Source organism: Neomonachus schauinslandi, chromosome 11, assembly GCF_002201575.2.
Source record: "Neomonachus schauinslandi chromosome 11, ASM220157v2, whole genome shotgun sequence".
NCBI lineage: Eukaryota > Metazoa > Chordata > Mammalia > Carnivora > Phocidae > Neomonachus > Neomonachus schauinslandi.
The window spans coordinates 107,268,200-107,282,452 of NC_058413.1; the positions used below are offsets into that span (position 1 = coordinate 107,268,200).

General features: G+C 39.5%; 1 protein-coding gene across 1 annotated transcript; it reads left to right on the top strand.

Moving 5' to 3' along the window:
- The first annotated feature begins 2,839 nt into the window (after positions 1-2,839).
- On the top strand, positions 2,840-9,240 carry KBTBD3 (kelch repeat and BTB domain containing 3). The gene is made up of 2 exons (XM_021696486.1): positions 2,840-3,063; positions 7,638-9,240. Exons 1-2 carry the CDS (start codon positions 2,843-2,845, stop codon positions 9,238-9,240), a joined length of 1,824 nt encoding a protein of 607 aa, XP_021552161.1. The 5' UTR covers positions 2,840-2,842.
- Positions 9,241-14,253: the final 5,013 nt, after the last annotated feature.

The following is a 14,253-nucleotide window of genomic DNA, read 5'->3' on the forward strand; positions in this document are numbered from 1 at the left end:
TCCTGTGATGATGAAAATACTACAAATTTCTGCTGTGCAATGTAATAGCCACTGGCCGTATGTGATAGTGCAGTTCTCCAGAGAAACAGAACCAACTAGAGAGATGGACGGACAGGCAGATTGACAGTAGGAAGCTGGCTTCTGTGATCATGGAGCCTGAGAAACCCTGAGATCTGCAGCCGACATGCTGCCAGGAGAGCCAGCAAGAGAGCCAGCGGGACGATGACAGCCCTGAGTCTCAGTACAAAGGCCAGAGAAGCCTGACGTCACAACTCCAAGACAGTCCAAGAGACGGAAAGAATACTTTCTTACTTGGCCTTGTGTTCCGTTCCGGCTTTCAAAGGACTGGATGAGTCCCATTCACATGAGGGAGGGCACTCTGCTTTACCGAGTCTACCACTTCAAATGTTAATCTCATCCACAGACACACTCACAGACACTTCCAGAAATAATGCTTAGCCACATATCTGGGCACTCCATGGCCCAGTCATGTTGACACATAAAAGTAATCATCACACTACATATGGCTACTGATTACTTAAAATATGGTTGTTAGAGCAACCAAAGAACTAAATTTTTTATTTAATTTAATCAGATAATTTAAATTTAAATAGTGATGCATGGCTCATGATTACTGTATTGGACAACATAGCAATAGATGGTCTCAGTCCTAGACTAGAGCTTTAATTGATGCTCTAGGACCATTCAGACTACTTCTCCATGTATAGCTTCCACCTGGGCTTGAAACACTCCCTCTGGGAGAACCAAGCCACCATGTAAGAAGTCAACTACCCTGAGACTGCCATGCTGTGAGGAAGTGTAAGCTAGCCGCATGGAGAAAGTGAATTGAGAGAGACACACACAAAGACAGACAGAGACCCATCTGTTCTAGCCATCCCATTTGAAGCATCAGAAATGTGAAAAAAGGAACCATACTGGACCTGGAGCCCAGTCAGGCCTTCAGATGACTTCAGCCAGAACTGCCATCTGACTCTAAGTATATGAAAGCCCCAAGCAAGAAGCTACAGCTCAACCCAGAGAACTATGAGAGATAATAAATTGTTGTCATAGGCTACTAAGTTTTCTGGTGAATTGCAAAGCAATAGATGACCAGAATAAAAACATACTAAGAGAACCAAGGTTCCCTATTTCTCTGGTTCCCCTGTTTCCCAATCTTCTTTTCCTTTCTGTTTCCCACTTCCTTGCTTTTTGGTGGGGTAAAGTTGTATGCATAGAACTGAATTTGGGAAAGTCACAATGATCTGGCCTTTAACTATCTTGGATTTCTGATCTCATGTTTAAAAGGCCTTTTTAAGTAAAGTTATACTATTTTCTGTCCTGCTTTCAAATAGGCCAACTTGGCTTAAAAGAGAGAGAGAGAGAAAGGACTCAAATAAACAAAATCACAAATGAGAGGGGAGAAATAACAACCAACACCACAGAAAAACAATCACAAGAGAATTTTAATGATAAACTATGCCAACAAACTGTACAACCTGGAAGAAATGGATAAATTCCTAGAAACATATAAATTACCAAAACTGAAACAGGAAGAAATAGGAAACTTGAACAGACCAAAGCAAAGAAATTGAGTCAGTAATCAAAAAACTCCCAACAAACAAAAGTCTAGGACCAGATGGCTTCACAGAGGAATTCTAGCAAACATTTAAAGAAGAGTTAATGCCTGTCTTATCAAACTATTCCAAAAAATAGAAAAGAAAGGAAAACTTCCAAATTCATTCTATGAGGCCAGCATTACCCTCATACCAAAACAAGATAAAGAGTCCACTAAAAAAGAGAACTTCAGGTCAATATCCCTGATGAAAATAGATGCAAAAATCTCAATAAAATACTACCAGCCAAATTTAACAATACATTAGAAAAATCATTCACCATGATCAAGAGGGATTTATTCCTGAGTTGCCAGGATGGTTCAATATTCACAAATCAATCAACGTGATACATCACATCAATAAGAGAAAAGATAAGAACCATATGATCATCTCAATAGATGCAGAAAAAAAGCATTTGACAAAGTTCAACATCCAGTCATGATAAAAACCCTCAACAAAATAGGTTTCGAGGGACCATACCTCCATATAATAAAGGCTGTATATGAAAAATCCACAGCTAATATCATCCTAAATGGGGAAAAATGGAGAACTTTCTCTCTAAGGTCAGGAACAAAACAAGGAGGTCCAGTCTTACCACTTTGATTCAACATAGCACTGGAAGTCCTAGCCACAGCACTCAGACAAGAAAAAGAAATAAAAGGCATCCAAATAGGCCAACTTGGACCAATGCTTGCCTTTCTTTCCTTACTAAAGGCCATAACTAGTTAATACAGTCTAACACGCTGGTCCTTTTCGGTCATTTATCTCTGAAAAGTTGAGCCCCAGAAGGCATATATTTTAACATCTTCTTTGCTGCTAGAAGAAAATGGATGGGAGGGGACAGGGATGTGTTGGGTATACAGCCATGTGGTAACTACTGGGTAAATAATACCTCTTACACGTAACAAGACTAGTCATGTAGTGAGAGCCTATGTGAGCTGCACATACAACTTAAAAATTGTGCTATTTGACACAATTATATAGCCTTGAACTTTATCCTTCTATTTGATAATACATTTTATTCCAGGAATCTCAATATTAATAAAAATTCCAAAGAAATTTATTATTAAATGTCATGAAAACAAATGTTTAGAACAAGGTTTACTATGTTATAGTTGTTCTCAGTGTAAATGACACTAAACAGACTTTGGATCTGAAATATCATCAGGACTCACCACAGCAGTGATTTTTCTTTTCCATTCCAGTTCTAAGAACAAAGGAAATTGGCTATGGATAATTCATATCATTTCAATCAACGAAACTCATGTAACGGACTTCCATCTGAGAAGAAAAACAACTTCCTTGTATCCGAAGATCATGGACAGAAAATCTTAAGTGTACTGCAGAATTTTAGAGAACAAAATGTCTTTTATGATTTCCAAATAATCATGAAAGATGAAATAATCCCATGTCATCGCTGTGTCTTAGCAGCGTGCAGTGACTTTTTCAGGTACTTCACTTGTCTGTCTGTGCCTCAGATTCTGTGTTATTATGTTTCATAACTACTGAATTTCTCCCCTACAGGAGCATGCAACAGTAATTTTTAATTCTTAAAATAAAAACTAATTAGAACCTAGATTAACTAGTGATTTTTGAATATGAAGATTTATGACTACCTTTTTTAATGGTTCAGGTCCTCCCAGGTCAGCATTTCCTAAAGTTATACGGAACGTTGGTCCCTTGAAATGTTCTGGGGGAAAAAAAATTTTTTTTGATCTAGAGTCAGTTTTGTTTGGGAGAGTTCTTGCACTGCACTGTTTAGGAAAAAAAAGGAGAGGACAAATGGATTAAAAAATGGAAATATAGTTCAAAAGAAAGGAAAACTGAGTTCAGTCATGTATCTGTGGGTTATACAAGGGAGAGGGACTCACACAGAGGATTTCAAGATTTCTCCTCTCTTTGACAAAGATATTCCTCTAGGGGAAAGCTACCTCCAGAAGCATTTCTGGAGAACACCCAACTTGTTCTGATTCTAGGCAACCTTCTGAATATAACTTGGTTCCCCTTGTAGGTCATCCTTACAGGGAATGTCCTAGTCGTAACACTGTTAGAACCCCCTGTGGCGACAGTGGGTTTCTGATTCTGCAAGGGTAAGTGTCAGACATACGACCTTAGTACTGCAGTGACTGCATCAAGGTCATACCATCCTGTGAGGCCTCTTGGTCAGACACACAAACCTCTCTTGGTGACATCCTGGTCTTCAGCCCTCCCAGTCACACTGCAATAAATTTAATCCTAATTGCAGTATTTGCATTATGTTCAGTTTTAGAAACAATTTTTATTTTAAATAAGGACGACTTAAATCTCTAGTAATTAAAATTTATAAAAACAGAGTAAGATTTAAGATATAAATACACTAGATGCAAGTTAGCTTATACTGATTTTAATCCTTAATTAAACTCCTATTTTGCCACCAGCATCTGATTAGACCTCACCCCTCTTGCCCTGGAGTGAATCCGCAGAAGTGTATTGATATTCACTACTTGCTAAACTCCCGTTCCTGGGGGGTTTCCTGCTTGCGTGGGGAGCAGTGGCTCAGTGCCGTGTCCCACCCCACCAGGGACGTGGAAGATACACCTTCACCCTACCCAGACACTTGTTCTTTCTCTGTTCCTGTCATGTCTTCTCTCAGGTAACCTAAGCTATTCTTCGAACTCCACTGGGGCCCCCACTGTCCCTATGCTCTGCCATTCTATGGTTCCACCAGTTTCTTCCCTGCTCTGTTCGACTCCAGGTTTTCTTCCTAGTAGCTCCATTCTGCTCCCCCACCCTCTGTCACCTCTTCCTGACAGGAAGCTGGATGTTGTAACGGTTAAGAACCTGGCCTCTGAAGACACAGGCCCTAAATCTAAATCCTTGTTCTGCCACTTAATCAGACGTGACTTGAAGCAAGTGACTTAATTTCTTCAGGCCTCAGGTTCCTTATTTGTAAAAATTAAGACAATAAATTACAGAGTCATTATGAGGGTTAAATGAAGTAATGTATATGTACTGATTAGGACCGTGTCCGCTACATTCAACTAACACTAGATGCTATGAGTACTGTTATTTCCAAACCTAGCAAAAAATGGACATAATCTGGTGCAAACACACAGGTTGATTTCCCTATCATGTTAACAAAATAAGAAGTTCATGTAGGGGTGCCTGGGTGGCTCAGTTGGTTGGGCGACTGCCTTCAGCTCAGGTCGTGATCCTGGAGTCCCGGGATCGAGTCCCGCGTCGGGCTCCCTGCTCGGTGGGGAGTCTGCTTCTCCCTCTGACCCTCCCCCCTCTCATGTGCTCTCTCTCATTCTCGCTTTCTCAAATAAATAAATAAAATCTTTTAAAAAAAAAGAAAAATGACTGCAAATATAAGAACAAATCAGGCACTAGGAAGCTGCAAATTATTCTATGGTCAATTATTTGTATAACTTGATTTGAAATACTAATTTGCATTTAAAAAAATTATTCACGGGGCGCCTGGGTGGCTCAGTTGGTTAGACGACTGCCTTCGGCTCAGGTCATGATCCTGGAGTCCCTGGATCGAGTCCCGCATCAGGCTCCCTGCTTGGCGGGGAGTCTGCTTCTCCCTCTGACCCTCCCCCCTCTCATGTGTGCTCTCTCATTCTCTCTCTCTCAAATAAATAAATAAAATCTTTAAAAAAAAAAAAGAAGTTCATGTAAGCATTTGGATTGGCAGTCCTCTACTCTTCATGTAGAAGTTATTTATTAATTAAATGTATCTGCACATAATTTCTGTCCACAATATTTTGTTCAGCCTACTCCTAACTTTTATGGACCTGCTTTAAATTTTTTAAAAATCCTGTTTAAAAAACAGAACAATATATATGTTTTTAAAATTTTTTCCCTGCTTTGAAGTAACACAAATGGCAGTCTTATAATGACCTAGATCCTTTATTATATATAGTATTTTACTAAAGGAATACACAGTTCATATAAAAATATGTACAAATAAAGACTGAAATTCTGTAATTTACACTCTTAGGTGATGAGGCCACCAATTCATAGTATTTGTGTTATCAAAGTCACTGGAATACTGGCAGGAAAAATATAAAATAGCAGGAAAGTGTACAGTGCATGAGAAGTGCACTTTATAATGATTTTGGAAAATGAAAGTTATAAATGAGATGTAAAATCATGGAGAGAAGATTGAAGAGGAATCACACATCTTGTACAACCACTTTATGATAATATGGTAAATTTGAGATGGATGTTAACTGGATACTTTAAAGATGAACAGGATGAAGTATAGAAGTATGATCCTACTTGTGTCTTCTCAAAGAAAATGTGGAAGCTGGTGATAAATTAAAAATATATAGGATCTGTCAGAAAACATTTTCTTAAAATAATGATAGTAGCTAATACTTTGCATTGATTAACTCATTTATGCCTCTGAAAACTCAGTGAAATAGATACTGCAAGTATCCCCATTTTCAGATGAAGGATTTGAAGCACAATGAAGTCCCCCCCAAGGTCACACAGCTAATAAGTGACAATGGCCAGATACCCACCCAGGCAGCCAGATTCTAGAGGTCAGGCTGTTAATATTACCCTAAACTGATGATCCCTGTCTTCATAATCCAGTATAATTATCATCAGAGTTTCGTATTGCTAGGTTAACATTATTTAAATACCCTATATGATGTAGAACATGTATGTGATCTGTGTAACTGTATTCATTTGTGGATTAAGAAGAACCCAGTAGCCTAGTGGGAAGGCACTTTGTCATCCTTCCTTGTCCTGAGGGGTGTTCCGGATTTGGAGGGCCCCTCGTACTTCTCAGTCGGATCCTAGCGCTTCCTGAGTAGCTTTGGCTACCCTCTAGAACAGACTGAAGAACTGAACTGGTTCCCCCAGCGCACTTGAGTAGCTCGGGGCACTGCTCACAAAGGTATCCGGACGATTCTGATACAGGCGCAAAGCAGTATTAAGCCAGAACCCAAACCAGTCACTCCAGTCCTGCTGGAGGTGCAACCACTGGTGGTCCTTAGTTCTTTCTTGAAGCTCTTTCTCTTTCAGCTCGGCCTCCACTCGCTGTACCACTGACAACCACCATAGCAAGTCTGTGTAAAAATGAATCATTCTGGATGTGAAGTCAACAGAAGGATGGGTGCCAAGATTGGTCTACCGAACCAATAGTAAAATAAGTCTTAGTCTCCTGCCCAAACATTTGCAAATAATTTATATTTTCACTTAAATTGAGCCCCAAAAGTTCCCACTTCCTTAGACTCTAGCCCCTCGGCCAGGTGGTGATGAATTACAGCTCAGAAGAACTCAGGCTGCTCTAACTCAAATCTAGGGACCACCTCCATCTCTCAGTGGCTGTTTCTTCGAAAACTTACTTTTAGCCTTTTGGGTTGGCGTTTAGCTCCATGAAATCACATTCCCCTTTTTTCCTAAAGTGCTGCATGAAATATGTCTCTTTCAACGTGTATTTGAATATATCTCGTTTGGTGGATTTCCCACACAGACAGACTCCTTGGAGACATCTGATACCTCACAGCATTCCACCTTCCACATGTTTCACAGCTGCCAAACTGAAAATTACTGTGCAAGATACTTTTACATCCTAAACCCAGAAGCATTATATATTTTAAGTACTTCTAGTTATCACCTGCAGAGTGGATACTAATTAACTCATAAAAAAAGGAAATTCAGCCATTAGAGAGATTTTACCCTAATTTTATGAATGATATTTAAAAGCATGAAATTAGTTTACAAAATGTGAATCTTCTTATAGCCTTCTTTGGATGAGGTGCGGTAGCTCAGCTGTAGTCTATGTATTTTGCAGTATGGGAGTTATGTGGTACAACATATGTCTTAAACAATGCAGTACACAACTATTCTAGATATTAAAACAACTGATTAAGATGCTTTTAAAATGTTTCATAAATACAGACTTGACATGTGTGAAATATATTTTAAATCAACCTGAGGGTCAAGGAAGCGTCTAGAAGGTAATGTTGAAAACTAGCAGGGAATGACCTCTTCCCACTTGCTCTTCTGTGTTCTTTACTGTTGCAGGGCTATGTTTGAAGTGAACATGAGAGAGAGAGACGGTGGGAGCGTCACCATCACTAATCTGTCCTCCAAAGCCGTGAAGGCGTTCCTTGACTACGCCTATACCGGGAAAACACAGATAACAGATGATAATGTGGAAATGTTCTTCCAGTTGTCCTCATTTCTTCAAGTCTCCTTCCTAGCCAAAGCTTGCAGTGACTTTTTAATAAAAAGTATTAACCTTGTCAACTGTCTGCAGTTACTATCAATGTCCGACAGCTACGGCTCCCCCCGCTTGTTCGATCACGCACTGTACTTTGTACAGAACCACTTTTCCTTGCTATTTAAGTCCAGTGATTTCTTAGAGATGAATTTTGGAGTCCTGCAAAAATGTCTGGAGTCAGATGAGTTAAATGTCCCTGAAGAAGAAACTGTCCTGAAAGTTGTCCTTAGTTGGACCAAACATAACTTAGAATCGAGGCAAAAGCATCTGCCTTATTTAATTAAAAAAGTACGATTACATCAGTTATCTGAGGAGACCCTTCAAGACTGTCTGCTCAACGAAGAGTGTTTACTCAAAAGCACAAACTGCTTTGACATGGTCATGGATGCCGTTAAGTGTGTGCAAGGTTCTGGTGGACTCTTCCCTGATGCTCGGCCATCCACCACGGAAAAATACATATTTGTTCACAAAACTGAGGAAAATGGAGGCGACCAATATACATTTTGCTATAATATCAATAGTGACTCGTGGAAAGTGCTGCCACAGTCACATCTGATCGATTTGCCAGGGTCTAGTCTGTCTAGTTACGGAGAGAAAATATTCCTGACAGGAGGCTGCAAAGGGCCATGCTGCAGAACTGTCCGGCTTCATATCGCGGAGTCCTATCACGATGCGACCGATCAGACCTGGTGCTACTGTCCAGTGAAAAACGATTTCTTCCTGGTATCAACTATGAAGGCACCAAGAACCATGCACACGTCAGTTTTGGCTCTCAATAGATTATTTGTCATTGGTGGGAAGACCAGAGGGTCTCAGGACATTAAAAGTCTCTTAGATGTTGAGTCTTACAACCCTCTTTCCAAAGAATGGCTATCTGTTAGCCCGTTACCCCGGGGCATATACTATCCCGAAGCGAGTGCATGCCAGAATGTCATCTATGTTCTTGGATCAGAGGTAGAGATTACAGATGCCTTTAACCCATCACTCGACTGCTTCTTTAAATACAACGCGACCACTGACCAGTGGTCGGAACTGGTAGCAGAGTTCGGGCAGTTTTTTCATGCAACCCTGATTAAAGCTGTCCCGGTCAACTGCACGCTGTATATATGTGACCTTTCCACCTACAAGGTGTATAGTTTTTGTCCAGATACTTGCGTCTGGAAGGGGGAAGGCTCTTTTGAATGTGCAGGCTTTAACGCAGGTGCAGTTGGGATCGAAGATAAAATCTATATCTTAGGTGGTGATTACGCACCAGATGAAATCACAGATGAAGTGCAGGTCTACCACAGCAGTAGATCTGAATGGGAAGAAGTCTCACCGATGCCAAGAGCCTTAACTGAATTTTACTGCCAGGTGATTCGGTTCAATAAATACAGAGACCCGTGGTTTTCTAATCATTTCTGAAAGGAGCACAGTCTAAAATGATTCCAGGTCTAGAAACCTACTGTAAATCTGTTAACCTGTAGTTGGTAACAAGGTCTTTACCTCTTAGTAAAGTAAAATGTACCGTCTGTTAGAGAATCACTATGAATGTACAGCATATAGAACTTAGCAGTTGCCAGAAACTTTAAATACAAAGTACATTTACCAGACATTATATTGAATATAATTTAATCGTGGAGAATCCAGAATACTTAGTATCCTCATATGTAAGTAAAACTCATAGGCATCGATGTCTTGATTTTTAGAGTAGTTTATCCATGAAAGACCAGTAAGAACAAAATCAGTGTTCACAGATTTGTACTATCTAGACAGGAAAAATCTCTTTAGGTAGTGGAAATGGATTACTTGCACACTATGTTAGGTGAAGTGAAAATTAAATTACAGAGAGGTAAGAAGCCTGCCCTGTTACTACAGGAGTAAGAGGGGCTGAATTCCTATCCTTTCCAATCATGGCTTAGCTTCTTTTAAGCCCTTCCTTTTTTTTCCACCATTTGTTGTTTTTTTTGTTTTGTTTTGTTTTTCGTCAGGTACACTTTTCTAAAATGCAGTGTATTTCCCCCTGGGCTTCTAAGCTATACACTAAACATGGCTTGACTTTTTTTTTATGATTCAATTCTTCATTAAGAGTATAATGTTCCATGATATAATGCCATAATGCCAATGGCAATTACTGAAATGCTTTTAAAATTGCTGATTCTATTAGTTCTCAGTGTTAGTTGGTTTCAATTTCTAGCAATATCATATCTTTCTTATTTTGTGGCTCAGGCTCAGTAAATTAACATTCTTCATTTATTTATTAGTTCTAAGTTACACCCAATCTGAGTCTATCTTAACATGTAACCCATTGAGTGAAGTTCCTGGATTCTGATATGGTAGTCCTCAAATACTTTTTCTGTATTCTTGCCAGTTTCCAGGATTACTGAGGATGTAGGAAATCTGACCTCTAGATAAGTATATTCTTATGTTGCATTTCTTAAATTTTTAAATGTCCAAATTTGAGTTTGGACAAATTAATTAATTAAGAAATTTCAACATTTAAATTAGTACCATATCAGTTTTCTTTGATGATATATACCAACTATAAAGCACCGTGTTGGTTTACTACTTACATAAGTTATTCATAGTGAATTGTTTTCCAAATTCTTTTAAAAATGACTAGGTTTTTGGTATTGATCTTATTTACAACCTGATGTATCTGTTTAGATGCTTAGTCATCTTTAACCCAAACAAAGAAAGAGTATCAGTCAGTCATCCTTGTTCTCAGGTAGGATGATTCTGTGTTGCAAGAGAGTATGTTTCTTTCATAAGTTTAAAAGATATAGCCATATTAGGCTGTAAAAGTGGAAATATACCTAAATAAAGGTCCATTTATTATACCATATAAGTTTATGCAATCGTAAGCTTCAAATATATTTTTTCAAAATAGAACAGGACATTAGACTACATGATCATGCAATTCCAAAATCGGACTGTCCCTAATCAGATGACAGTTGCATAAAAAGTATTCTGTAGAATTGTTGGCCTTCCTTCCTAAGTTGGCTCTGCCTTTTCCTGTGTGTGTGTGTGTGTGTGTGTGTGTGCGCAAGAAAAAAAATTCAGTGAAGGTTTTTGTGTGCATATTTGTGGCTTTGGAAACAAATTATTTAAGAAAGACCCTAACGCAGTGGGTGACCTATCTGTGGATTTACTGAACTGTTAATATAAACATATATAAATAATTAAAGTATGTTTAAAATAAATATTGTTTTAATTACTGACTCTAGGAATTGTTAATCTCTTACAGAAAGGAGAAACTAAGGTGAAAGAGAATCCCTTCCTGATCTTGTTTCATTATTAGATTATCTTGACGTCTGCCCATCTTCTCATTGGCTGTTGATTCCTGGTAATGTTTCTAGAAACAAGGCCTAGGTCGCTCCCTCTGCATATGATCTCATACACCTTCTAACACCCAAGGCTTGCTGCGTTTCTTCTACAGTTGCTGCAGTTTACTTGTTAATCATTTTTTTTCTCACTGCCAACCCTTTCCATCTGCAACGGAGTGCTCTGTGTCGGCTACAACGGCAAGGAAAGTACTCTGTCTGGTCGTCACACCTAAATTCTTCCTTTGTTTACTGTTCTTTGTCCTTGCCACCTTGTCCTTGCAGTCTGTCCTGGGCTTGGCTCCAGTAATAATGCATCTTGTTCTCTCTAATTTTGCATCTTCTTATAAAGGTGTCACATTTACATTATCTGTCTGCCGTATTGACAAAGGGTTGTCTGTGTTCCACATCCTCGGGGAACCCAGCCACATGCACGCGTGGTCAGTGACTGAACTGGTTATATCTTTCTCATCCTGCCCATCGATCCCTGGCTTCACTGTCCGAGAACCATGCCTGGCATTCTGGCCTCACCCTCCGTTCTGGATCTCTGACAGGCAAGTCTCTGATCTCTCAAGCTTATTCTCAGAACCCCCGGAAAGAGCTGTATCCCTGTCTGTAAAGTTAGGTCAGAGGAAATAACACATCCCTTTATCTATGGCCTCTTCCCTGAGTTTTTTTTCCCTCTGAAGTCTGCTTTCCCTTCATGATCCTCCTTCAGCCAACGTTGCATTGTGAGACAAAATCATTGTGCTCATTACCCAGATTGCTTTCATTCTTGTGGAAAAATTCTGTTAAACATTCCTAAATCCTTTATCATTTGGATTATGCACGTAAAAAAAAATTCTAATATTGTAACACCTTCTAAAATTGAAAGCTATATGGCATTATTATATATAAAGATGATTAAATTCAACATTTATATGAGATCAATTCAAAGTTAATGGACACTCTTGGAGTGATCTACAAACTTGATTTAAAATGTGGAGCACCTTTTGTTCATCTATTGGTTGTCCGACTGAGCAGTATGAAGAATATTAGCATAATCAAAATTCACTACCTCCCCAGAACACTCAACTCCAGCTCTGGGTGGGAAAGGAGTCTTTATCACAGCAGTATTCAATCATGCTACCCTGGAAAGCGAGAGTGCGATTTGAGAGTGACCACATCCCGCAACACGATTCCGTTTTTCCCACGTATCAAGAGCAACTGGATATGTGCACAGTGTGCATAGCTCAAGGGGCACCATTTAGAAAATCAGACTCAAGTAGAGAGAAACGTGTATTGACATTCTGAGATAGGGAAGCAGTAAATACAGTGTTGATGATTAGGTATATTGTGGACCAGGTAGTGTTACTTTCAGGTCCTCCTTCTCAGTTTAATTGGATCCCGTGTTTGGAAGGTCTTTTATATTGAGAATTGAAAATGTAAGCTCAAAAATGTCTTGCGGTGGGCCGCCCCGGAGGGCAACCTAAAAAGAAAGGCTGGAATGTATAGGGAAGCCGATTTCCATTCAATGTAAGAAATCACTTGACTCCACTTTGCAAAGCCATACTCAGAATAAGACGAGTCTTCAGACATGCCCTGTGGCAGTTGGTTGGCCCAATAAGTTCCTACACAGCAGTAGACAACCAAAGATTTCTACACGCTCTTTACACATTTCCATCTCACTAGTTTTCTGACATACGGCTGATGACTTCCTCCTTCGATGTATTTAGCATTTTAGGTTCTAAGGAACTTGGTTTCAGTGGCTCTGCATGCTCAAGGTTTCAACAGACCTCCACCCGTTCAGGAGCAGTCTTACTGAAGAGAATTTGTTCTTCTTCTTCTTTTTTTTTAATCACTCAGGAAAAATCTGTAAATGGTGCTGACATTTCTAGTGCACTGCTAATAGGGAGTTTCCCCCCTCTACTGTAGGTGCACATTCTTTCACAGAGAATAGAAACTGAAAGACCAGCACCTAAAATTTTCTCCCGAATTAGTTCCTATTTTGCTGCAAATGTTGCTGTCTAGTTAAATGTAGGGATTCTAGTTAAAGATTATATGATTTAAAAGAACATATCTTAAAAACCTTGATGTGTTTATAAATCAATTCTGTTTGATGGCACTATGATGCTTAATCAAATTTAATACCTAGTTAGGGAATATAATCACGGGATGACAACTATTACACACTTACCAAAAGATAACTCTTCTAAATCCTAGATTCCTATTCAAACTTGAAAATAGCCTTAAAATCTAACACAGCTTCTGACGTGCTAGAGAGAAACCCCTCTAAATGCCAAAACACCCTGACAGCTGATTTTTTTTTTCAACTTCTAATTCAGTTCTTTCAGGAAGAGAGCTCGAGGCCTTCATTTTTGAAAAGTTCTACTACTGCTCACACTGAAAGCTTCGCGGCCTCCCAGCATAACTTCCCGCCCCTGGTCCTAGGGAGCTGTGTCCACCAGTATTTGAAACAGTAGCATGTCTCCCCTCTAAAACCGAGGCATCACTTTCCTTCTGTTGAAATGCTTAGCACTTTAAAACCTGCCACAACAGCTGGGGTTACATGTCTTTCCTTGTACCTCAGAAAATCCATCCTAATTCTCTCGCCTCTTTGGTGGGTTGAGCAATGCCGAGCATTGCAGAATCTCTCCGTAATTCAGGCATTTTAGTCCCTGAACCAGCTCTCTAGTTCTTATAAATCCATTCTGAGCTAGACAGAGCCTTGCTGGGTTCTCCGTTTAACCACCCGCCCCACCACCACCACCACCATCAACATAACTACAAACACCAGTTTTCTGGGAGAGGAATTCTAAAGCCAAATTTTAATAAGTCTTTCAATCATTTGTCATTAGATCGGGTTTTCAGACTCTTAAAAGCACTTCTGATAAAGACCTTAAAAAGTATACAAAAAAACAGAAACCAAAGCAGTCACATCCTTGGTGGTTAATGGGAGGACGATTAGCTTACTAATCAATAAAGACTAGCTTTAAGGTAATAACGATCCAAGTGTGGAGCTTCACCCATGCCGTTAGTCTGATTGGATACAGCAGGCTATTTCCATGAAACGATGCCATTGTTAAATAATGCTGTGAGCCAGGTACCTTTATTCATCCCATCAACTTGCACAACA